The sequence below is a fragment of the Micromys minutus genome, assembly GCF_963924665.1.
Source record: "Micromys minutus genome assembly, chromosome: 28".
Lineage (NCBI taxonomy): Eukaryota > Metazoa > Chordata > Mammalia > Rodentia > Muridae > Micromys > Micromys minutus.
Window position 1 is genome coordinate 18,696,452 of NC_137963.1, and position 26,630 is coordinate 18,723,081.

Sequence of the window (26,630 nt, forward strand, 5' to 3'; positions counted from 1 at the left end):
GCCGCGGTCCTGGCAGGTACTCGAGTGAAAAAGAATTCAAAGTAAGTTGAGAATCATAACAATATATTCAAAGAACCCATGAGGCTCCACAAAGCCAGGTTATCCCTCCTGGAATTCCAAGAGAGCAGTTTCAAGTGGGCAGTGAGGCTGTTGCTGTTGCTCTAGTAAAAAGGATTAGCCTCTCTGCAGGTGGGGCTCCTAGCTAAAGGTACTGGGATTAAGACTCTTAGAAAAATGTGGGGTAGAGTTGGGAGTGAGTTCGGAGCTGAAAACCAGGCTTAGGTTTAAAGACTAGGCTTACAGCTGGTGTAATTCCTAAAAGGTAGGCCATAAACATTCAGAGTTCTTGGATTTGGACTCTTGTTCCATGTCTATTAAGTGAGTGATCTGGAGGCAACCTATATATCTTTTAGCACTTTTTAGGTTCTGGTCAACAGAATAGAGAATGAGAATAGAACTTATTTCCCAGGGTTGTATGGGAGTCAAAAAGGTAAAGACATAAAAAAAAAAAAAAAAAAAAAAAAAATAGAAAACCACTGTGGGATCTGAAAAATGGATTCTTGGGTGAAAAATGCTTGCTGCTAAGACCTACAACCTGAGCTGGATCCCCAAGACTCATAGGGTGGAAAGAGGGGTCCAGTGTGTGCCCACATATTCAGACTAAATAAATACAACCAAGAAGTAAATTACTGATGGCGTTTATAAAGGCCCAGTGCCCATTTTTATTGCTCTTAATTACTTATTAAATAGAAGCGGTTATTAATTGCTTCAGGCAGCCAAGTATGGGTTTCCATCTTTGCTCCTCTTTCAAAGTAGGAGTTGCATAATATGTGCCACAGATTTCTGAGGAAGGAACCTCCACATCTCACGGAGACTTCATTGTCTAGCACATGTTTGGTCAGAAGTAACCAGCAGTTCCTTAGTTTTTTTTTTTTTTTTTTTTTTTCTTATTTTTTAAAGGATGCCCTCTGGGGGCACAGGGAGACTACAGCTGGAGGTCGTGGGTATTACTAATTGCAAGTATAAAGTTATGAGCATTATAATCTAAAGATGAGCTGAATCAAATGAATCACTAGTCCAATTGTCGCTCTATCTTTTGGGACAATTGCCTCTGCCCTACATTGAGTTGGTGTAGAAATAAGAGCAGTCAGGGCTTTCGGGGAAAAGGTTGTTTTGCTGGCGCACACTGGGACTTAATGGAAGAAGCTCCAGTTTTTCTCAAAAGACACAAGCACATGAGAGGTGAGTCCGATGACCGCACCTTTGTACACTTCTACTTGGAGGGACCCACTGTCAGCCTCCAGGCTGCAGAATAGATCTTCATTTACTTAACCCTCCACTTACTCCTCTCCTGGGCCTGAACACTACTGTATCAGCGCTGGAAGCCAGGCGTTGCTTGTTCCCTAAGGTCCTCTGTTGCCAACAAACCTCTGGTCCAGTTTCTCAGCACTAATTCCCAGGGACCTCTGTGCATAGCACTGGCTCTGGGCTGGCAGCGCCTGGTTCTGCTGATCTCCTTTCCTTGAGGCTCGGCCTTCCTGATAATTCCCAGTTGCCGTGCAGATGTTTCCCGTTTGAGACCATCTCTCATCCCCTTCCCAGAGCTTCCTCTGCAGACTGTTTGCTCTGCCGACAGTCCCCCACTTGCATTCTTACTAGGGGCCCATCCCTGTATCTGGACGAAGCCAGCCATCCGTCCAGGCTCAGCCTTAACCCAGCCGTAAGCCAATTGTCTGAATGGTTGTACTCAAGGATTCCTGGCATACTTTCTTCCCGCTCCTGCCTCAAATACTCAGTACGGTCTCTTTCTACATAACACGTGTTTCTGTACTTCAACTAAGAAGCAGGCTGGGTTATGGTTTATGTTCTTATGGTATGTGTTGCTATTCCTAAATCATACGACTACACACAGGGTGCTATTTATTCTAAAGCCAGTAGCCTATAGTCAGCACAGTGATCAGGACAGTGGTTTTATTTCCAGCTTGAGCAGGATTTAGAAAGTCTGGCCACTGCTGCCTGACCTCACACAGAGGTCAGGGAATGCTGCTGTTGGAAGCCAGAGCAGCGATCTGAAGCACCAAGTGTGTTAATTACCTGCTGCATCTGGAGATTCCAGTCTACACTGCCTGACCCCGAGTGCCCTGAAGCACTTAGGATGAAGTCCCAGACTGAAATAACGGAATTGGCCAAAACTGACCCCCAGAGTATTTTCCTGCAAACAGCCCGCATTCATATGTGTGGGCGGAGGTAGGAAGCGGTGGGAAACAGATTCAAAGGACTTTTTTTTCCCCTCCAGTTTGTTCTTGATTTGTAATGATTAGAAAAATGTGACAACCAACCGTTATTTTTTTTTTTTTAAGATTGCCTTATATCTTTGGTTCTTGGTAGATCTACCTTCTGGGAGTTTTATCCAAGAGGATATGGCCTACTGCTCTCATCTCTGTGAGGCTGGGAAAGACTGCTGTGACAGACTGGCCAGCTGCAAATGTGGGACACACACGGGTCAGTTTGAATGCATCTGTGAGAAGGGCTATTACGGGAAAGGTCTACAGTTCGAGTGTACAGGTGAGTCTCGGTTTGAGGATGCCTGTGTCGGCTGTCTGTTGCTGGGCAACAAATGAGTGTCTGGAACTTGATGGCTTCAAAAGTGTTTATGATTGACCCCGGCCATCCACCAAGCAGTTCCATTGGTCTCAGTGATCCTGACATCCCTGTGAGGTGGTTAGGATCTTAAGTGGGTTCTCTGACCCTGAGTGGTGGTTAGGATCCTAAGTGGGTTCTCTGACCCTGAGCGGTGGTTAGGATCCTAAGTGGGTTCTCTGACCCTGAATGGCAGTTAGGATCCTAAGTGGGCTTTTGGTGATCCTGACATCCACTGTGTGGTGGTTAGGATCTTAAGTGGGTTCTCGGAGATGTTTTGGAGTTGGCTGAACATGGACTTGTCTAGAATGACGTCTAATGGGAGAAGGGAGTCTGTCTGATATGAGGCTTCTTATAATCTGTCAGAGAGAGAGAGAGAGAGAGAGAGAGAGAGAGAGAGAGAGAGAGAGAGAGAGAGCTTACAAGGTCTCAGAATGTATAGGAAACGATTTCAAGTGTTTTTATCTGTAGTTACCCTGGCTTCTAGGTGCCTAAAGCTAAATTATGCCTTGGTCTCCATGACACTGAAGCCAGTGGGATACTGGTCCCTGATCTATAAATACTTGTCAGATGACCATCAAACCAGCAGCGTAATCCAGATGACCTTCTAGATCGTCACAGAGCCCCACAAAAGGAAATGGAACTGTTCCAACAGTGGCACCACTGAGAAATAGAGCTCAGTCCCACTTCTCTGGGACACCTAAGAAGACACTAACAGTGCATCATGGGATGTTCTCCGGGGTCCTGTGCCCCGCATCGTATTACGTTAGGTAGAACTAATATTTGTAGTAGTCTGTCATTTTTCTGTATAAAATTGTGTATACTGATCTTTTTTTAAGCTAAAACAGTAGCTTGCAGGTTTCTATGACATGCTCTTTGGAACATCTGTATCCATGGAACTTGTTTCCCACGGAGACCACATAGGAACAGGGACAGGGGTCTGGTTTCCTCTGTACTACAAGATTGCTCCCTGTTGAAAATTCATGGAGCATGATTTTGCTCTGGCGTTCTGTTGAGAGGCCTGGGCTGCATCGCCGACACATGGCTCGCCCCTGTAGCTGCTATTCTTCTTTGGTCATTCCTTCCTCCCTCCTTGTGGGACGTGAGTCGTTGTGTAACTCGCTCTTGTTTGTATTGTGCCTCCTTTTACATCCCTTCATATCTCCTGCCTCCCCTGGCTCCGATGCCAGATGGCAGACACATTCTTGCCAGGTCTGACCATCCGTGTTCACCCAGCAGAACTGCTACTTTCTTGGCCCCATTCCCACCCCACCCAGCAGGCTTCTCCGCTTAAGCAGAAAGGAAAAAAAAGATCAACCCATCGGCCTCCTGGCTGGCGGAGCCGGAGCCGCCTCTTGATTTTTCCTTCTCTCATATCTTCCCACACTCCACACTGTCATCAACAGCCAGGCTTGGAACTCTCCACAACACCCCCTCCCTCACCCTTCCCGTCCTAACCTACCAAACACCGGCAGAAAATTCCATTTTTGTTGCTTGATGCTGTGTGGTCAGCATGTCTGCCTTCTGTGTGGTCCTAGACCGAACTGTTCCTTGCCACTAAATGCTGTCATAACTGTGAATGCCTGGTGGTCACTGTAGGCCATAGTCTTCATTTCGTCAAGACACTAGAAGCTTGCATCCCACAGGGTGAACTGCAAAAAAACAAAAATAAAAAACAAAAAAACAAACAAAAAAAAAAAACAAAAAGAAAAGAAAAGAAAGAAAGAGAAAAAAAGAGAAAAAAAAGTGGCCATTTACAACCCTTTGTCCCCGATGGGAACTAAATGCTGAAAGAAACAACAGTCTATAGCATGTAGTTGTCATTGGAGTGTCAACAAAAGGGACTGGAGGCCTTCTGCTGTTCTTTCCCCTCCAAGATCATTCACAGAAGGATTCGTTTTAATCCATTCTCTTGAGTTAGTAAGCCTCCATTGCATGCTTACTGACAGTCAAGACCAAAATCAGATACAGTTAAATATGCATTTTGTCATCTTCAGATGTTGGTTTTAAGTGTTAAAGGCAAAAGTGGGATTTGAACTCTTTGATACACACGGTGACTTTGCATGGTTGGATGGGAACACTCGTGGGTGACTGCTCTGGCCCAAGAGAAAATAAGCTATGGGAAAATGGACAGTGTTCTCCTGACAGGCATGAAAGCTCCAGGACAAGGCTTGTCCTTTCAAAAGGCAGAGAGAGATATTAGGTCAGTAGGATGCAGTGCTGAAACCTTTAGAGGAAGAAGGGCCTTTTAGATTCTGTTGTGCAGCAGCCTGTCCAGCAGGAACCCGAAAGCATTCGCTTTGCCTTGGGCCTACACCCTAGCCACATGGGTCAATTTGTAATTACAAACTTCAATCAATGCCATCAAATAGAAATGCCATGGAATGAAGCTCGGGCTCCCCAGAAGGCGTAACGTGCTTCACTAAGGTTTGAAGACTGCCTAGGCTACCACTCTGCCCAGTGGAAAGGATGCCAACATCCGTTCTAGTGGTCAGAATTTGTGCCGAGTATGTGCCCTCGAAGAAATATCTGTCATCTCTCAGAAGCCAGCCATTCCTTTTTAGAGCCAGAAGCTACCTTGGGGATGATCTGTTCTAAACCTCTTGTTTTTGTAAGAGGAAATTGAGGCCTTGGGGAGATGAGCTTTGCTGGGGGCCACATGTCTAGGCATCAGTAGGACATAGAGCCAGCCAGGGCACTGTTCTGAAAGTTCTGGGCCACTTCTAAGCTCTCATGCTGGGCAGTGTTCTAGTTTTTGAAAGTAACTGCGTGTGTGTATTGCTTTTCCAAGGCCAGAAATATGGGACTATGCTCAAAATATTCATAAACATTGAAATATATACATAGGCTTAAATCTCTAATTTCTATCAGGTCCAAAGAGAGCTCCATTTCTCCAAATTCCACTGGTTAGACAAAACCCAGCATCCCTCTGAAACGTGTAAAGTCAGTTCCTCTCTACTGAAGGATGTGACACTGGGCAAGTCAATCTTTTGATTCTTAGTTTCTATTGTAAAATGAACTCAATTATGTGCACACACACGTTTATGTCTAGGTATACAGATCTATATTAATATAATAAATATATAGATATCTATGTGGACACACATGTCGATGTTTATGTAGACAAATGTATATGTGAATAGGCTGTAGCTTTAGTTGAGAAAATCAAGAAATATATTGCTCCCATTTCTATTACTAATCTACGGTCATCGTCCTTAACCCTCCATATGCAACTGGATTGTAATGATGATGACAATGTTTATGTTGAGGCAGCAGCTTAACTGATAGCAACATCATATAAAGGCACTAGATGTGAAATACCTCTTTGAACATTAAAATATATCAACTAATTTAACTCCCAAGTAATGGTCCATGTCAGAGAAGAAGAATTAAAATCTTGAGAGGTCAAATAAATTTTTCCACAAAAATATAGCTAATAGAGATGAGATGTGTGAACCTAAGTGTCTAGCTCCTGTGTCTCTTGTCTAGCCTCAATAATACACATTGAACAAATATGTTCAGACTAATAACATAGGGTCAAGGTAAACATATGATGCACGCTTTCATCAAAGCCAGGCTAGGCTATAGGGCAAGATTGAAGCCATGTGTAAAATTTTAATATTAAAATTTAAGTTAATTTATTCCCAGTGAGATTATCATTATTTGATCATTTTCAACTTAGAAAGTAGCAGCTTCATATTGTTCAACTGTGTTCGAGAAGAAGAGGAGGAGTTATGTAAAATCCCTGCCTGGCAGTGTTAAACTCCGGTCCCTTCATAGAATAAGTTAAAACCCCCACAGTATAATATAAAAGATTTCGAGGATCTGGTGCTTTCTTTCCCTTTGATCTCAAAGTCAGAACTCTTACACTCTTCCCTGAATTCCATGCTGTCTCGTCCCCAGCCCTAGCCTCAGGCTTCTGGCTTCTGTTCTGAGCACAAATAACCATTGTCTTTGTGCCTGGGTCATCACACTGATGGCAGTGACTCCCTGCTCTGTGTGTCCAGCTGCTTCCCTTCAGACTGCATAACGAATGAGGCAACAGTGACATAGTCCACGTAGACAGCATATAGTGCTCACACGGTGCACATAGACAGCATATAGTGCTCACACGGTGCACATAGACAGCATATAGTGCTCACACGGTGCACATAGACGGCATATAGTGCTCACACGGTGCACATAGACGGCATATAGTGCTCACACGGTGCACATAGACAGCATATAGTGCTCACACGGTGCACATAGACAGCATATAGTGCTCACACGGTGCACATAGACAGCATATAGTGCTCACACAGTGCACATAGACAGCATATAGTGCTCACACAGTGCACATAGACGGCATATAGTGCTCACACGGTGCACATAGACAGCATATAGTGCTCACACAGTGCACATAGACAGCATATAGTGCTCACACGGTGCACATAGACGGCATATAGTGCTCACACGGTGCACATAGACAGTATATAGTGCTCACACAGTGCACATAGACAGCATATAGTGCTCACATAAAGTACCTGTTACTTCACACATTGCTGGGACAAACCAGACAGACCATGACACAGAACCGACTGAATGGAGGGATGGGTTATTTCACCTTCCTGTTTCCGTAGATTCATTCCCTCATGACACAGAAGGGACGACACCTGAAACTCAGGGCAGCTGGTCACAGAACGTCAGAGTCGGGAAGCAGAGGGTGAGGGACGCTGGTGCCCAGCTCAGTGTCACCTGGTTTTTCAGCCCAGAACCTCAGCCCAAGAAATGGTGCACTCTGGACCTAGGGTGGGTGTCGGGCCCTCAGTTTACCTATCCGAGAAACTTCATCACAGGCATCCTCAGATGCTTGTTTTCATGGCACTTATAAAACCCATCAAATCAAAACTCAAGATCAATCATCACAAGTACAAAGCCCCACTGGGTTCAATCTCTGGCTTTATGAAAGTCCTGAAAAGAGAAAATTAGTAAGAACTTAACTTTGATATCAGGATATTCTGGACAAAGCTCACAACTGAAACCTCGGGCATTTGTATTTTTTTTTTCCTCTGTGCCTGCTTCACCACCACCAAATCCCCTGGCCAAAAACATGTGAGCATGTGACACAACACATTTATTTTTTACAATGTGGTTGGTATATTTGAAACAAAAACATTTATATTTGGTTGGCCCTTGTCAACAATAAATTAAACGCAACACACAACAGATTTGCTAGAATAGCCATTTTAAGATGGTTAGATCATCAAATCAGTTTCAAACAGCCAGGGAACTCTTGTAAATCCAAGTAGTTGCAGCTGTTCTGGATTCCCCAAGAGAGGATGGGAGATGGGAGGCGTGGAGTCCAGGGCCAATAGGCATCTTGAGGACACTGCTTCTTTCCAGAGACTATTTCAGTAAATGTGGAATGGACCAACTGAAATTGTACATCCATTTGGGCCAAGGACGGGGCCCCTGTGTAACTTGAAAGAAGTTCTAGCTATATTATATTTCCTCAAGGGGGATGTATGTAATCTCCACTCCCACCCTGTACATGCACGTGCATGTGCAAACACACACACACACACACACACAGAGAGAGAGAGAGAGAGAGAGAGAGAGAGAGAGAGAGAGAGAGAGAGAGTTTCCTTCTGTATAAATATTATGCCATTCCTTTGGAAAGAGAAGACAAAGAATTCTAGAAATTCTTGCATTGAAAACAAAAACATTTGGAAATCTTGTCCTCTGAACAGAGCTTAGCTGTTCCCTCCTAACCCCCCTCCCCCCCCAAAAAAAGAATCCCTAGCAGTACTTAGTGATGGATTTACAAGGTGTAAGGAATGTGTGCAACGAATTCCTCTCTGCTTTTTATGAGGGAACACAGCTAGTGTGTATACACGGCTTCCTCTCAAGGAGAACGCTTGTGTCTGCTGCCTAGAGCAGGCTGATGTGCTCTGGTTTCCCCTCGGGGTGGGTGATGATGAGCCCAGAGGGTGTTTTCCAGTCGACCCCAGTGATGTAGCAATAAAGCACATGTTTAGACCATGGGTATGCATTGGTATGTATCAGTTCATGTTCTGCCGTTGTGATAAAAATACCATGACCCAGAACCATCTTACAGAAGAAATCATTTACTTTGGCTTAGGATTCCAGAGAGTGAGAGTCCACAGTGTGGGCTTGGGGCTTGGGGTGAGGGGAATGGTAGTGGCAAAAGTGGGAGATCTCATCTTTATCCGTATACAGGAAATGGGGGTGGGAGTCTGGCAGGAAGTGGGGCAAGGTAAGGCTATGAAATCTCAAAGCCTGCTCCTCAGTGACAAACTTCTCATACCTTCCAGAAGAATCCATAACCACCGAAAACAATGCCACTAACTGGCATCCAACAGTGACACATGAGTCTATGGGAATGTTCTCATTCAAACCACCACAGATGGGATGGATCCTAAAACCTCTAGTGACAATGTACTTTACTCCCTAGAAATATGTATAGCAACTTACCCAGCAGCCTAAAACTTTCAGGAATCGCAACCAACAATTCTGCTTTCCGTTGTAACACAAAACTTCCCCTCCCAGCCCCATTGCAAGTGGTTCTTTCCTTTACCAGGACAAGGAGACAGAGGGAAGTATTGAAACTCTGCTAAGCCGTGCTGTCAAGCATTCTGGATCACGTGCCAAAAAATTGAAAAACCTATGTATCCCCGATTGGTTTTCATGTAGTTGGCTAAGACTTCTCAACAGGACTAAAGGAGCAGAATTAAAAGTGAGAAGCAGAAAATAGGAAGAGGGACAAAGCGATCCAGCAAATCCCACAAGGCACTCCTGCTGATGTGAGGTCAAAGTTTAAACAAAAACGTGCACATTCAAGCAGCCACAGACAAGGCATGGTCCTGCCCACTGTTGACCTACCATTATCCAGACTTCATGATGTCAGGTCTAACAAGTTGTTAAAATTATGTATCCTTTGTGATATGTAAGCCTTCCCCTTCCAGCATGAGGATTCCTAGGCAAATTCCCATCTCTCTGGCATCTATTAATTTAATGGTCTGATACTACGATTGAGGTCCAGGTGTCTCCGTAGAATGTCTTCATTTCTGCCAGGCCTGGGACAAGTCGTGTCATGCTGATGGGGTTGAATTCTTCTAACTTCCATGCCAAAGGTGATATCAGTTCTCTGTCATCACAAAACGACTATTAATGACTTATCAGTTGATAATTCCTTTCGGTTCCTTCTCAACTTCATTGAAATGGAGGCACTGGGAAAACATTTAACTTAGGAAATGAGTGGGTGCTGTATCATTATTGGCACCGTGTTCTCGATTTTTGAGAAGGCGCCAGTGGGTTTTTCCTCAATGTACTAACTCAAGTGCCTCTTTGTATCACTCTTGCCTGGTTAAGTCCTGGAGTTCTGCTGGGCAGCACAGTGCCTGAGGTGAGGTGGGGCTTCCAGGGCCTTGTTTATTGAGTTAAAAGGGGGGTTGCACACAGTGACCATCCACTAGGGTAACAGGGAAGGGAATGGCAAAGAGTGAGTGAACTCACCCTCTAGATTTTGAGAGAACAATGAACTAGGCAGTAAAGCTCACTATCTACAATCTGAAGGAGTAAACCACAAGATGTCTCCATTGAAAGAAACGTCTTGAAGATTAGGGTTCTTATGAGTACTTTCATAGGTAGCCTCAGTTGTCCATTTGAGGTACCTGGGGAGAGAGAACCTCAGGTCAGGAGTTGCTTGCAGCTGATTGGCCTGTAAGCGTGTCTGTAAAGGTATTTTCTTCATTGCTAATCGATATACCAGCCCACCATGGGCAGTGCCATCCCTAGGCAGTGAACCTGAGCTATAAAAGACAAAGAGTAGCATTTCTCCCAGGCAGTCTCTGCTTCAGTTCCTGACTCCAGGCTCCTGCCTTGAGCTTGTACTGGAACTCTTAACTCAAGCTTTGAACGTGATGGGCAGTAACCTGTAAGCTAAAATAAGCCCTTTTATCCCCCAGGTTGTTTTTAGTGTTTTATCAGATTGGCAAAAAGCAAACTAGATCACATAGTTTACTGACCTGGAATGAATGCTATGAGAAGGGTAGCCCAGATTGGCTGCTTTACTGCTCTAGGAGTTAGTGTGAGCCACCATGTGAATATCAAGGTAGTGCAAGCAAGGGTAATCATCCATGAACAAAGTTCAGTCTTGGTCCAGAAGTGGAGTCAACAGGCTCTGGGCCCTACCTCTGTCGTGTTATGTTACAAAATGTCATGGCTAATGGTTGGTGAGTCCTGGACACTGCTTGTAAAGACTCCTGATAGAGACTAGCTCTATTTCCTGGCGTCTTATGAATGGCCCTACCTCCACAGGAAGGATGCATCTCTTGAAAAATGGAAGACGAACTGAAAGCTGAAAGGTCTTATTTGGAGGTTCAGGTAGACACAGGGATAGATTATTGGGGGGCATGGGGCTTATTAGATGAATTATTAATGCTGTAGACAGAGAGAAAACAGTACGGTAGAGACTCTAAAGACAGTGCAAACCCCAGCACCGACATCAGAATGGAGGGGTCTTGGAAGAGAAGAAATTGGGGCTCATTGGAAGAAGTAGGGGAAGTTTTACAAGGCATGACTGTCTCTAGCCTCTGATTCCCAGGCAGGAGTCAGGGAAGGGGATCTGAGGCAGCATGTGTGGCCAAGCATTTTGATGTAAGCCCTAGGGAGTCTGTTAGCAAAAGATTCAGAAGTAATGTCTCAGTAGGGTGCCTGTGGGTATCTGAGTTGAGAAGGGCAGCTGTGGTCCTGGGGTCTGAGCAACAGCTGGATTCTAGCTACATTCTTACATCTCAGTCTGTTTGTATTTAGAAAGAGATAGAGGAACAAATGACAGGCTGATGACAGAGAGGGGGAGGCAGAAATGATACTGGGCTTCAACTCCTGGAGGGAGATAAATATGAAGGTGGGCTTCTCCTTCTCCCCCTCCCCTCCCCCCTTTTCCCCTCCTCCCCCTCCTCCCCTCCCCCCTCTTTCCCCTCCTCCCCTTCCCCCTCCTCCCCCTCCCCTTCCTCCTTCCCCCCTTCTTCAGGGGTAGTCTGGTCTTAGCCTCTTGGGTACTGTTCACATCAGGGGAATGTTGAGTCCAAGTAGCCTGCTAAACATTATTGGTTATTTTTAGAATTTCAAAAACAACTTTTGTGAGCAAACCTACATTCAAATAAAAACCCAGGAAGACAGTACTGAAACACCAAATGTCTGTTCTTAAACTGAACATAAATGTTTGAGACCTTAGGAGTAATCATAGGCTTTATTATGCAACTTAAGCCTTTAAAAATATGTCAATTTGCATGTTTTAATACAAAAAGATGTTGAATGTTTCATGAAAGTGCCAGCCAGCAGATGTAAAACAAAAAACAATTATTTATATGACAGCAGCCTCTTCAATAACATGCAATTATTTTGAATCCTTGGCACAAACATTTTTGAGGGGACTTACTTGAAAGCTGTTAAATTTGAGAAAAAGCAGTATACAGGTCAGTAGTTAAAAGAGTTGGGAGGCAGAGTCTTGCTACTGAGTTTCAGTCCCTGAAAAAAGCTAAACCAAATTTAAAGTAATATTTAACTATTGAGGGGCCTTGGTGTACCCCAGGTCATCAGCTTAAATCCCCTCCTCTCATTATTTGAAATGTGACTCAAGGGGACAGTGAGATGGATCACTGTGGCGTGAATATGGTGTTGATGGCATTCCGTCCGCCACATTTGTATCCGTTACTTCCCTGCTATGAGAAAATAAGACTAAAAGCAAGTTAAAGCAGGGGGTGGGGACAGTGATTCTGACTAAAGCTAGGGGACTGGGGGATATTGGAGGATAGAGCTCATGATGGTGAGGAGAGTTTGACATGATATAGGGAGCAGGAGGCTGGGTCATCACCTCTTCATGCATACTCAGGAAGCATAGACAGAGGTGGGGAGGGAGAGAGGGAGGGAGGGAGGGAGGGAGAGAGAGGAAGGGGGAGGGGGAGAGAGGGAGGAAGGGAGAGAAAGGGAAGGAGGGGGAAAGAGGGAGAGAGGGAAAGAGAGAGGGAGGAAAGGAGGGAGAGAGAGAGGGAGGAAGAGAGATGGAGGGAGGGAGAGAGAGGAAGGGGGAGGGGGAGAGAGGGAGGAAGGGAGAGAAAGGGAAGGAGGGGGAAAGAGGGAGAGAGGGAAAAGAGAGAGGGAGGAAGGGAGGGAGAGAGAGAGGGAGGGAGAGAGAAGGAGGAAGGGAGAGAGAGGGAGGGAGGAGGAGAGAGGGAAGGGAGAAAGAGAGGGAAGGGAGAAGAGAGGGAGGGAGGGGGAGGGAGAGAAAGAAGAGGAGGGAGGGATGGGGGAGAGTGGGAGGGAGGGAGGGGGAGGGAGAGAAAGAAGAGGAGGGAGGGATGGGGGAGAGTGAGAGGGAGGGAGGGGGAGAGACAGAGAGAGAGAGACAGAGAGAGAGAGAGAGAGAGAGAGAGAGAGAGAGAGAGAGAGAGAGAGAGCATGGTAGACTATAAGCCCTGAAAGTCTACCCCCTGTTTGATAACTTTCCCAAACAGCATGTCATCAACTGGGGACTGATTGTACATGAGCCCATGGAGGATGTATCTCATTTAAACTGCTACATCACTAATAACTCTAATAAACTCCACACCACCAACATCAGTGTCCCCTTGAGAGAGTCGTCAGACATCTGTGGAAAACTGCTTACAAGTAGTTTCTCGGGCATTGTCCTTTAAGGGGCAAGTTAATGTTGACGCTCTAGACATGGTCTGTGCCAAGCCAACCTGCCACTCTCCATGCGTTTTCCTACTCACTTTCCTTATTTGCAAAAGAGGAAACAGTTCTAGAGAATTCGAGAAACTTTCTTAGCGACATTCCACTGTAGGAGGTGCAGAGAGACCAGAGAGAAGGAAGACAGTCTCCCAGAGCAGATAGTGGGCAGAGAGATCATTGTGCGGGAAGACATTCTTCTCGGTGAGAATAGAGCTGGGGAAGAGAGGCCACTGCAGAGAAAAACCCTGTCACGGAGTAAGAATGGCAGAGAGACCTTTGTGCTGACCTACATGATTCGCCAGGCTTATCAATATTTCCTAAAGTTTCTGGAACAGGCAACTTCCCCGGGAAGGTATTTTCCTATTCAGACGATTGACAGGCCTGTTCTGATCAATTCTGTGTTCCTTACCAGAAAGCCTCCTTCTGCCTAATGCACTGAGAATCTTTTAGTAGTCAAGATAATGTCTGCGCCAAGGGCCAAAAATTATGTAACAGAGTAGATTAAATAGAATTAAATAAAAATAAACAAATCAAAAAAAAAAAAAAAACCAATGCATGCTCTACCAAAAACAAACAGGATTCCTTTAAAGGTTCCCGCAACCCCCCAAAGCTCCTCCTTCCCTGCCTCTGTGATCTGTAGCTGCCCTTCCCTGTACTTCCACATTCTCATCTTTTCATACGTTAGCATTGGTCCAAATACCGGGGAGATTTGTAATAGATTTCCTCTTCCCCCCCTTTGTCCAAAGCAGGGGAAGAAGAAATTCTAATTTTCTCTCTTGATGCCTGTGGCCAACTTACAATGTGTAGAAAGCCTTTAGACAAGGCATAGAGATATGTAAAATTAATAGTGCCATTAGTCAGAGCAAAGGGGTCTGGGCCCCAGAGTGCCTCTATTGTTTCTGCTCTTGCTTGGCATATAGTTTTGTAATTCATGTCAGAGTGGAGGAAAATGAGGTGTTTTTTTTTTTAAAGACTCATTTATTTTACGTAAGTACACTGTATGTACACTGTCATTGTCTTAAGACACACCAGAAGAGGGAGTTGAATTCCATTACAAATGGTTGTGAGTCACCATGTGGTTGCTGGGAACTGAACTCAAGACCTCTGGAAGAGCAGCTAGTGCTCTTAACCACTAAGCCATCTCTCCAGCCCAAAGATGAGGTCTTAAAGATCCCCCATTTTTGAAAGTGAAGAGTCTCAAGGGGTTTTGTGGAATATAAGATCTCCTCAGTCCGGGTCCGACAGAGTTCTTTGGCTCTAAGTTCATTCTTTTGATATGTACGTAAATAGGACATTTTCATTGGATGTTGGCTTGAACTCCTCTGGCATGCCTATTAAACACACTGGGATTGGTAGTGTCAATTGTCAACTTCACATAATCTAGAATCATTTCAGGGCATGCCTATGAGGAATTATCTCAAGTATTTGATTGAAGTGAAAAGACCTGCCCACTGTGAGTGGTACCATGCCTAGTTGGGATCCTGAACTGCATAGCTGAGAAAGGAGGCCCAGAGGCATTCATTTGTTGCTCGGTGTGTCTTAACAATGGATACAATGTGACCATCCCCTCAAGCTCTGTGGCTATGGTTTCCAAGTGATGGTGGACTGAAATCTAGAAACTCTGAGCCAAACTAGACTTTCTCACTTAAGTTAATTTTTGTCATGGCAGCTTAGCCCACCAAGATAAAAAGAAACCAAGTTACACTCTCCCGAGATACTGTCAACAGCAGGAATGAAACACGCCTGTCTTTTCATGAACACACTGTGTCTTTTCAGAGTCAGGATTTATGAAGGACACGTTTGCAAGGGGCAGTTGTCTCATTGGTGGCAATTTTGCCAGACATTCCCATTTAATTGATATCCTTTGCCAAGTCAGATGCAAATTACCTTATTCCACTTTTAATGACTGTACTGACTGGTTTTGTGTTAGCTTGACACAGGCTGGAGCTATCACAGAGTAAGGAGCCTCAGTTGGGAAAATGCCTCCATGAGATCCAGCTGTAAGGCATTTTATCAACTAGTGATCAAGGGGGGAGGGCCCAGCCCATTGTGGGTGGAGCCATCCCTGGCCCAGCCCATTGTGGGTGGAGCCATCCCTGGGCTGGTAGACCTGGGTTCTATAAGAAAGCAGGCTGAGCAAGCCATGGGAAGCCAGTAAGTAACATCTTTCCATGGCCTCTGCATTAGCTCCTGCTTCCTAACCTGCTTGAGTTCCAGTCCTGACTTCCTCTAGTGATGAACAGCAATGTGGAAGTGTAAGCTGAATAAACCCTTTCCTCCCCAACCTGCTTCTTGGTCATGATATTTTGTGCAGGAATAGAAACCCTGACTAAGACAATTACTAAAATTAACTGCCAGGTCGCATACTTCATTTCACATAGTAAATCTCTCTCCTTCCCCGTCGTCCCTCCCTGTGTCCGGGGAAGGATTACAGAATGACTACAATGACTTAGAGACAAAGAATTCCAGAGGCTCAAGAAGCCAGAGCTGGGTAACTAATATACATGTAAAGGAGTCTGTAAATATGACATAACGAACCGCCTGGAGCTTCTCTGGAAAAGCGTAGCTACTGTTTTAGAGTCAAAACGCAGAGTCAGAGTTGAGCTGTAGTGTTGAATCCAGCTACAGAGGAGACAAGGAAAGACCAAGGCTAGATGAAAGAGATGGGTAGACAGACAGACAGGAGGTCCAGAAGAGGCAACAGGAAAGGCATATATCTGTAATGGGGTCCACTTGGATCCAACATGACTCAAACACCAAGTAAATGCAGACGACAAAATTGTGTTGTAATCAAGCTACTACTGATAGATCAGGACCCAGAACTGATGGGGGCCCAAGTGCAACGCTAAAGGGAACTTGCACAGCATATTTAAAGGTGAAACTATAAAGCAAGCGGGAATGGGGCGGAGTGCAGCATTGTCCAATCATATTTTGACATAAGGGGGCGAGCAAGGGAGTTTCCACCAATCAGGATAGGAGCTGGTCCTTGGGCCTCAGAACATGAACTTAGTTTGACTCCGCCAGTATGATAGACAAGCTGTCCTTAAGATAGCCAGACTCAGACAACTAACTGCCTTCCTTACAGCAGAGGCTGTTCAGCTACTGGGAAGTCTCCAGGTCCCCTAGGGCTTAGGACTTTAAACTTAATTTTCTCCCTATGATTAAATAGAGTTTGAGAATAAAATGAATACACATCAAATGAGTGTGCCGTGTCAACAGCAGGGACTGAATTGAGCTGAAGCCCCTGGGGGCAGTCAGCAGGCCTCTCTGCCTGTTGGTCCTTTGACACAGGTCAGAGGAAGCTGGTACCATCTGAGGACTCAGATGTCCTCTCTGTGGGGTCCAAGTGGAGGAGTTCTACTTTGTACTAAGTCTGGTGTGTCCAGTAAGTGCTTGGTCATGATTTTCCTGACATTTTAATATGTCCATGTGGTCCTATTCACTCCCAATAAATTTATACAGGGCTTATAGTGCTTTCGCTTTTACTCCTGGAACTGGGTCATGTACTGGTCTGTGCCATGTAGGAGGAGCCAGGCAGATGCCTTGCAAGTGTCTATTCAAGTGTAGAGTCATCCTCTGTTCTCCAAGGGGAATAAAAATCAGCTTATAAATGCAATGTTAGCAACTTGAAAATAATAGTTTAAACTAAAAAAACAAAACAAACAAACAAACAAACAAACAAAAAAACAGGAAATGATTGTTTACTGTTCCTTTTCCCTAACTCAATGAAATCAGGATGTGTCCTGGACTAACTTACTTTGTTTTTCCTAAGCAAAATATTCTTTTATCTTTATGGATCTTGGTTTGACAGTGTTCAAGATGTGTATTGTCATAGTAGATTGCCCTAAAAATGAGATACCATGCTTATAAACACAGCCTCCAGAGAAGTTAGGTAAGGTCCTGAAGTGTAAACAACTCTAAGGCTTTAGGAAGTTCCTGAAGCTGACTAGATACAATCTATCCCTTTCTGCCCAAATTGGCTTAGGCAGTAAAGATGTCTCTCAGACTAGCCAAGACACTAAAAGCAGGACCATCTGAGTTGCCTAGAAGAGGCTCAGGCTGGTTGAGCTTCTAAAAGAGGCTTAGACCAACTGAGCTACCTGGAAAGGAAACTTTCCATCCTTTTGAACTGCCTTAAGTTCATGCAGTGATCTTCAGGGTCACATCTTTTGCTAGTAACCACCCACGCTGGAGTGAGTTTATTTTGGTGGTGCAGCCGTCCTTTGTTTCTTTTCTGCTCCTGTAACTGCTACTATAACCCCAATAACACTCAAGTTGGACTCTGGTGGTGTCCTTACTTTGATCTGTTGTTAGTTCTCCATCTGGGATGAGCTGGAATTCTTTACATCTTCCCAGGAATAGTGTCACACAACATAAACCCAACTCCCAGTACCAGTAGCACAGAGAGAGAGGAAAACCCCTACAATGCTGACAAATTAAATGTATGCAGTTAAGTGAAATTTGCAAACACTGCTATGTCCACTTCCAAAGAGTTTAAGAAGACATACCCCAGACATGTGGTTATGGGAAGCTTAAATTCCTGCTTGAGTCACACCAGAGCCATTTGCAGTGCAGCTTTCTCAAACTTGTAACTGTGCGTATGATTGTGAGGTTCTTGCTCACGCCTTTTGGTGCTCTGTGCCTAGAATCTTCTATGTCTAATTTAATCTCATTGTCTAATCTTAGGTGTCTATTCAGGCATTCACCAGTACTTCACTGCTCACAGCAAAAACTTCTCCAACATAATTTGAATTCTCTCTCCCAAAGCCCATCGCTGACACAGGTCTAGATGTTTGAGTCCTGTTAAACACCTTCTCCCTGTTTACCTAATGGGGAAGCATTAGTAGGCATGTCTTCCTTCTTCTATATTGTGTAAGTTGCTTTGTGGTATGGTTATACTATTGGGGTGTGGTTATACTATTGGGGTGTGGTTATACTATTGGGGTGTGGTTATACTATTGGGGTGTGGTTATACTATTCGGGTGTGGTTATACTATTGGGGTATGGTTATACTATTGGGGTGTGGTTATGCTATTGGGGTATGGTTATACTATTGGGGTGTGATTATACTATTGGGGTGTGATTATACTATTGGGGTGTGGTTATACTATTGGGGTGTGGTTATACTATTGGAGTGTGGTTATACTATTGGGGTGTGGTTATACTATTGGGGTGTGGTTATACTATTGGGGTGTGGTTATACTATTGTTAACTCATCATTATTGCCATGTTCTGTGGCACAGAAACTTGGAGTTGACATCAGAGTGTTAGTGAATGAATGAATGAGTAAATAATAAAATGAGTTGCATGTTTAGATGCTAGAGCACAGCATATGGGAACTCTGCCTGGTTCCCAGTTTCCTGGGAAATTTCCATTCCTTGCACGGAGAATTGGAGGTGAACAAATCTACTGACCCTGAGCAGCCCTGGCTCGGACTCAAAGAGAACCATCTGGAAGGCTGAGTGCTGCAATAGGAAATGGCTAATCACACATTTATCTCTTTCAAGTTATCTGGATACGGAGATTGCTTCCAAATTTGTTACTAACACTCCTCTCTCTCTCCCTCTCTCTCTCTCTCTCTCTCTCTCTCTCTCTCTCTCTCTCTCTGTGCATTATTTGCATAATTTGAAGATCTGTAAAAATGTCTTAATCTATACAGCGGTCAGCATAAAGTATAGAATTCCAGAACATCAAACATTTCTATCTTTTAAGAAAGTAGTTAACAAATGCACAAAGCTAGGAATGGCTACTGTACGCAGCAGGAAATTGGGAGTTTCTTGTTCAGATGAGATTTATAAATCTTGTCAAAATACGAGGAAGCTACATGAAAATATATTGTGAATGTAGAAGAAATTTTGAGAAAAAAAATGTGTGCTTTATGTAAAATATTTATGGCAAAGGGATAAAATTTTATAGAATAATATTCTTTTATCATATTTTAGGCTTAAAATAGAAAGAACCATCTTATTTGCATGTTTTGCTTTTCCCCCTGGAATATCCAAAGGAACCTTCTGGAAAAGCTTCACGGTAGCAGAATAGGTTTCTAAGGCAGTCAGAGAAATACTTTGAAATCAATAATTTTCTTTTTTTCATTCAATACTTGTTTTTTATTAACTACTTCATTTATTTACATTTTAAATGTTATCCCCCATCCTCCAGAAACCTCCCATCCCATCCTTCCTCTTCCCACTTCTATGAGAGTTCTCCCCCACCTAACTACCCACCTACCCTCCTCTCTGCCCGCCCTGGCATTCCCTTCCACTGGGGCCTCTCCCCCTCACTGATGTCCCACAAGGCCATCCTCTGCTACATAATCTCAGAAATGAATGGTAAGGTTTGACATGGTGAGACTCCATTAGTAGTAATAAGAAATGTATGTACACCTCCCAAGAAGAATCCGAAAGAACTTTCCATACCCCTCCCAAGCAGTTGTGGACTGGGCTGATGTGGGTGTGAATATTAAACCTGCTATTTCTATTCAGAAGACTCCCATGTTTAGTTGTTTGTTTGTTTGCTTGCTTGCTTGTTTGTTTTTTCAAATTCTGGTCCATATCTGGAGACGTCTATAAAACGGAACGAGGGATAACTGGGGATGTCCAGTCTTCTTCAATCTCAAAGCTTGCCGCACACCTCCTCCAACGAGATCTATTCTCCCCAAACACTTTTATCGATTGGCAACTAAGTATTCAAGCACAAGAGCCCATAGAGGTCACTGTTTTTTGTCAGGTAGTGACATTGATCCCACCATTTTGGCTGCCACAATGATCACCTGAAGCACTAACAACTTCCCCCAACTCCTAGCACCCCTGTGGGCCCATTACCTTATATAATGTTATTTCAAGAATGTTCTATAAACGGAATCATGTAGCATTTTGAAACTGCTGCTGTTCATTCAGAATATTCTCTACAGGATGTCCCTGGTTTTTATATGCTTAATAGTTTATATCTTTGTGGGGGTGGATAATAGTACCAGAAAAATACCACAGTTTAAGTACCTGTCTCTTGAAGAACATCTGGATGCTGTTCGGTTTCAGGATGCTTTAGTTTCATCTTTGTTGCTATCATAAAGCACCCTGACCAGGCTACGGGTTTGTTTGGCTTACATTTCCAGGCCCCACTCCAGCATTTAATGGAAGACGGGGCAGGAACTCAAGGCAGGAAGCTTGAGGAAATGCTGCTTCCTGGCTTGTTGTCTAGTCTGGTCTCTGGCACAGGTAAGCTAGCTTTCCCACACAGCCCAAGACTTCCTGCCTAAGGATGATATAACACGCACTGGCCGGACGCCTCCTGCATCAGTCAATAATCAAAACAGCCCCCAACAAGCATGCCACAGGCCTTCCTCTCGGGTGGCTGTGGAGTGTAACAAGCTCACAATTGATACTAATAAGGATGGAGTGAAGGGTTGGAAAGAAAAAAAGGGCGGTGAGGGAGGGTGGCCATGGTATGTGTCATGGCCAAGGCTGCTGTAAACATCTGTGCACACATTTTGTAAATATAGGTAATTATGGGCTTAAGGTCCAGTTGTTATGGGAACATATTAGCTATGAGCTTAGCTCAACAAGCAAGCTAACAAACAGATAAAAACTAACACACTGTGTTGCATTCCCACCAGAAACATAAAGTAGGCTCTGCACAATATATTTGCCTATATTTCTAGCATTCAGAAGACTAACACAGAAAGCTTATGTGTTTGAGGCTAGCCTGGGCTATATCCAAGTGGGTCTTTGGGGAGAGAAAACAAGAGAGGAAGAAGGAGGGTGGAGGGGAAGAGAGGGAGAAAGAGGGACTTGTGATCCGACTTCTCTGTATGTCTTTGGCATTTCTTGATATTAATTCAAGTCATTCTGATAAGAGTGTTGTGTCATCTAATTTGTATTCAAGTGTCTCCAGTGAACCTGGGCATTCCCTGGACGCCTTCTTCTGAGAACTGTTGCTGCCTGTTGTTTGCCCTTATTCTAATTGGTTCCTTTGACTTATTTTACCCATGCTAGGTCCGTACCAGATCTGTAATTTACAAATAGCGTCCCTCATTCTGTGGCACTTATTTCTCATTCTATCCATTGTCTCCAGGTATAATCGTCTTATTTTTATTGTTTATTAATCAAATTTTGGGAGATGTGCCGAGTGATGGTGTTGTTGCATTTGCATGTCTTTATGTCATTATACATGACCCGCCCCCAGCTGTGCTCCCATGGCCTGCACTCAGGCTGCTTGCTCTGCCCCCTGCTCCTCCTCTTGTCTTAAACACTCCTCTGCCTTCCTGTCATATGCTCCTTTACCCACTCGTTTCCCATCCTTTAGATTTATTCTCTCTGTCTGTCTCTCTTTCACACACACACACACACACACACACACACACACACATTCACACACACACTCACACACATACACACACACATTCACACTCATACACACACACACACTCACACACATACACACACATTCACACTCATACACACACACACATACTCTTACACACACATTCACACTCATACACACACACATTCACACACATACTCACACACATACTCACACACACATTCACACTCATACACACACACTCACACACACATTCACACTCATACACACACACACACACACACACACACACACACGCACACGGATATATATTACATTTAACTCTACTTTTCCTGGGTCTGACTTATTTCAGTCTCCACAATCATCTCCACTTCCATTCATTTTCCTGTGAATGTCATAATCTCAATCTTCTTTATAACAAACTAGGAACCCCTTAGATATATTTATCAACTTTTCTTTCTCTCCCTGATTATACCTTGGCTATTGGGAATAGAGTAATGACCAGTATGGTCCTACATATATCTCTGTGCTTTGCTGACATGGCATTCTCTGGGTGCAATAGTCAGTAATGGCACAACTGGGTCATGGCTCTATCTTTAGCTTTTTGAGAACCCTCCCTATTGATGAGACTAGTTTAAATCCCCACCAGTGGTGTGTAAGAGTTCTTTTCTCCCCATACCCTGGCCAGCATTCGTTGACTTAATGATAGCTGTTCTGTGGGATCTCTGTGGGTTTAATTAGTATCTCTCTGGTTGCTAAGGATGTTGAACGATTTTTCAATTATTTATGGTCCATTTGTAGGCTTCTTTCCAATCAACTAATTAGTCCTTTGGTCGATTGGATGGTATTTGGGGTGTTTAATTTTGCCCGGGAAGGGGGTTTGCTAGATGTTCATTCCCTGGCCTCTCTATATCGGTCAGTGAATCGGCTTCAATGATTTCAGTGATTTGTCTCTCTGTACATGCTATTGATTTCTCCCTCGCCACGAAGAAGCTTTGAAACTCTGCATTTGTCAACCCTGGGAAATGTTTCTGCTGCCCCAGTCCTTCTTATGAAGCCCATGTTTAAAATAGTCTCTTAAAGAGTTTCCCTGGCTGTTTCAGAGTCTCGTGTCTCACATGACTATGCCTGATTTGTTTTAAGTTGGTTTTGTGTAAGGTTCGAGATACACCTAGCGTCACTCTCTTGTGTGTGGGACTCTGTTCTGCCACCATCGTAAATGCCGGTGAACACGGAGGAGTCCACTCAGCAACGTCTCCACCCGTGCTTCATGCTTTTGCCTTCCATAGACTGTACTTCTACTGACACACACGCCACATTTTATCCTGTGTGAGGTTTATGGCTGATTGATTAGTTCACCTGGGTATATCCAGTTCCTTAGAACTATCCTGGGAAGGGGATGCTTCCCTCCCTGAACTCATTTTGTATTTGTTGGATACCCTAGTGTCCAGTTCTTGGATACTGGATACTTTCTGTTCCATCCCAGACACTGTACCGGTCCCTATAGCTGGGTGGCAATTCTTGAAACTGGCTGTACTCCTTCTGTTTGTCAAAACCCTTGCAGCTAGTCTAGCCTCTTCGTCTTTTTATATAAAACTTAGAATATTATCCTCATGAGCAAAGAACCCTGCTCTAATTTCCATCGGCGCTGCACTGTATCTGCCCATCACTCTGTTATGTACTTCTGTTATGTTGCACCTTCATGTTTATAAACACAAAGTTTGCTTAAATTATTTTTTCAGCACTTCACCATTTCACACGTAAGTTTTCCTTGGATGATTGACCCCTCTGTGCTTTGTTTTGAATGTCAGTAAGTAATTATTAGTGCATTTTTAACGTCACCTATGAAAACACAATGAAGTTTTGCTTGATTTCCTTGTGTGCGACCTTTATTTAAGCCAACTGCAGTTCCAGGAGGGATTCTGGTTTTGACCTTAGAGTCTCCTACAAAACGAATCAGGATATTCGCAAATAGAATGTCTTCTTTAGGATGGAATTTCTTTTTTCTTTCTTTTTTTTTAACTGAACAACTTTATTTTAAAAAACAGAAATAAATGTACAAGGAGATGAGAAAGATTCTATTTTCATTCTTCTGCATGCTGAGTGCCAGTTGGACCAACACCATTTGTTGAAGAGGCTGTCTTTTTTCCATTGAATGTTTACAGCTCCTTTGTCAAAAATCAAGTGGCCATATATGTGAGGGCTCATTTCTGGATCTTCTATTCTATTCCATTGATCCGAGTACCTATCTCTGTACCAGTACCATGCAGTCTTTAACACAATTGCTTTGTAATATAGCTTAAGGTCAGGGATAGTGATTCCCGCAGATGTTTTCTTGTTGTTGAGGATGGATTTCGCTATTCTAGGTCTTTTGTTATTCCAGATGAAATTGCACATTGCTCTTTTCAACTTTATGAAGAATTAGGTTGGAATTTGGATGGGGGATTGCATTGAATCTGTAGATTGCTTTTGGTAAGATGGCATTTTTACAATGTTGATCCTTCCAATTTATGAGCATGGGAGATCTTTCCATTTTCTGAGATCTTCCTTGATTTCCTTCTTCAGAGATTTGAAGTTCTTGTCATACAGGTCTTTCACTTGCTTACTTAGAGTGACCCCAAGGTATTTCATATTGTTTGTGACTATTGTGAAGGGTATCTTTTCCCTAATTTCTTTCATTTTTGTCCTTTGAGTAGAGGAAGGCTACTGATTTGTTTGAGTTAATTTTATATCCAGCCACTTTGCTGAACTTGTTTATCAGCTGCTGAAGTTCTCTGGTGGAATTTTTGGGGTCACTTACGTACACTATCATGTCATCTGCAAACAGTGATGTTTTTACTTCTTCCTTTCCAATTTGTATCCCTTTGATTTCCTATTGCTGTCTAATTGCTCCAGCCAGGACTTCTAGTACTATGTTGAATAGGTAGGGGGAGAGTGGGCAGCCTTGTCTAGTCCCTGATTTTAGTGGAATTGATTCAAGTTTCTCGCTGTTAAGATTGATATTGTCTATTGGTTTGCTGTGTATTGCTTTTATTATGTTTAAATATGGGCCTTGAATTCCTGTTCCTTCCTAGACTTTTAACATGAAGAGGTGCTGAATTTTGTCAAATGCTTTCTCAGCATCTAGTGAGATGACCATGTGGTATTTTTCTTTGAGTTTGTTTATATGGTGGATTATGTTGATGGATTTCCGTATATTGAACCATCCCTGCATCCCAGGGATGAAGCCTACTTGATCATGGTGAATGGTTGTTTTGATGTGTTCTTGAATTCGGTTTGCAAGGATTTTGTTGAGTATTTTTGCATCAATGTTCATAAGTGAGATTGGTCTGAAGTTCTCTTTCCTTTTAGGGTCTTTGTGTGGTTTGGGAACAAGGATTATTGTGGCTTTTAAAAATGAGTTAAGGGTAGTGTTCCGTCTGACTCTATTTTGTAGAATAGTTTGGAGAGTATTGGTATTAGGTCGTCAATAAATTTATGATAGAATTCTGCACTGAACCCATCTGGACCTGGGCTTTATTTGGTTGGGAGGCTTTTGGTGACTGCTTCTATTTCTTTGGGTGTTATGGGATTATTTAGATGGTTTACCTGGTCCTCGTTTAACTTTAGTATCTGGTATCTGTCTAGGAATTCATTCATTTTCTCCAGATTTTCCAGCTTTGTTGAGTATAGGCTTTTGTAATAGGATCTGATGATTTCTTGAATTTCCTCATTTTCAGTTGTTATGTCTCCACTTTCCTCTCTGATTTTGTTAATTTGGATACTCTCTCTTTGCCCTCTAGTTAGTCTGGCTAAGGGTTAATCAATCTTGTTAATTTTCTCAAAGAACCAGCTCTTGGTTTTGTTGATTCTTTGAATGGTTCTTTTTGTTTCTATTTAGTCAATTTCTGATCTGGGTTTGATTATTTCTTGCCGTCTACTCCACTTGGGTGTATCTGCTTCCTTTTGTTCTAGAGTGTTCAACTGTGCTATCGAGTTGCTAGTGTATGCTCTCTACAGTTTCTTTTTAAAAGCACTCAGAGGTATGAGTTTTCCTCTCAGTGCTGCTTTCATTGCATCCGATGGATTTGGGTATGTTGTGTTTTATTTTCATTAAATTCTAGAAAATCCTTAATTTCTTTCTTTATTTCTTCTTTGACCATTCTATCATTTAATAGAGCATTGTTTAATTTTCATGTGTATATGGGCTTTTTGTTGTCTTTGTTGTTATTAAAGACCAGCCTTAGACCATGGTGACCTGATAGGATGCATGGGAGTATTTCAATCGTCTTATATCTATTGTGGCTTGTTTTGTGACTGCTAATATGGTCAATTTTGGAGAAGGTGACATGAGGTGCTAAGAAGAAGGTATATTCTTTTGTTTTAGTATGAAATGTTCTGTAGATGGTCTATAAATTCCAATTGGTTCATAACCTCTGCTAGTTTCACTGCATCCTTTTTCAATTTCTATTTCCATGATCTGTCCATTGATGAGAGTGGGGTGTTGAGGTCTCCCACTATTATTGTGTGGAGTGTAATGTATTTTTTGAGCTTTAGTAGGGTTTCTTTTATGAATATGGGTGCTCTTGTATTTGGAACATATATGTTAAAGATTGAGAGTTCCTCCTGACAAATTTTCCCTGTAATGAGTAAAAAGTGTCCTTCCTTATGTTTTTTGATAACTTTTGGTTGAAAATCTACTTATTTGATATTAGAATGGCTACTCCTGCTTGTTTCTTGGGACCGTTTGCTTGGAAGTTTTTTTTTTCAACCTTTTACTCTGAGATAGTATCTGTCTTTGTTTCTGAGATGAGGTTCCTGTATGCAGCAAAATGCTGGATTCTGTTTATGTATCCAGTCTGATAGCCTATGTCTTTTTATTGGGGAACTGAGTCCATTTATGTTAACAGATATTAAGGAATAATGGTTGCTGTTTCCTGCTATTTTTGCTTGTAGAG

The 26,630-nt window shown here is 43.2% G+C and overlaps 1 protein-coding gene across 1 annotated transcript in view; it reads left to right on the plus strand.

The window, feature by feature from the left end:
* Nucleotides 1–26,630, plus strand: part of SVEP1 (sushi, von Willebrand factor type A, EGF and pentraxin domain containing 1) — a gene marked incomplete at its 5' end in the record, with an annotated part of 166,163 nt that overhangs the window by 26,832 nt on the left and 112,701 nt on the right. The window contains one exon of the mRNA XM_080940297.1: nt 2,389–2,565. Within this exon, the coding sequence (XP_080796423.1) occupies nt 2,389–2,565 (177 nt within the window). The remainder of the gene's footprint in view (nt 1–2,388; nt 2,566–26,630) is intronic.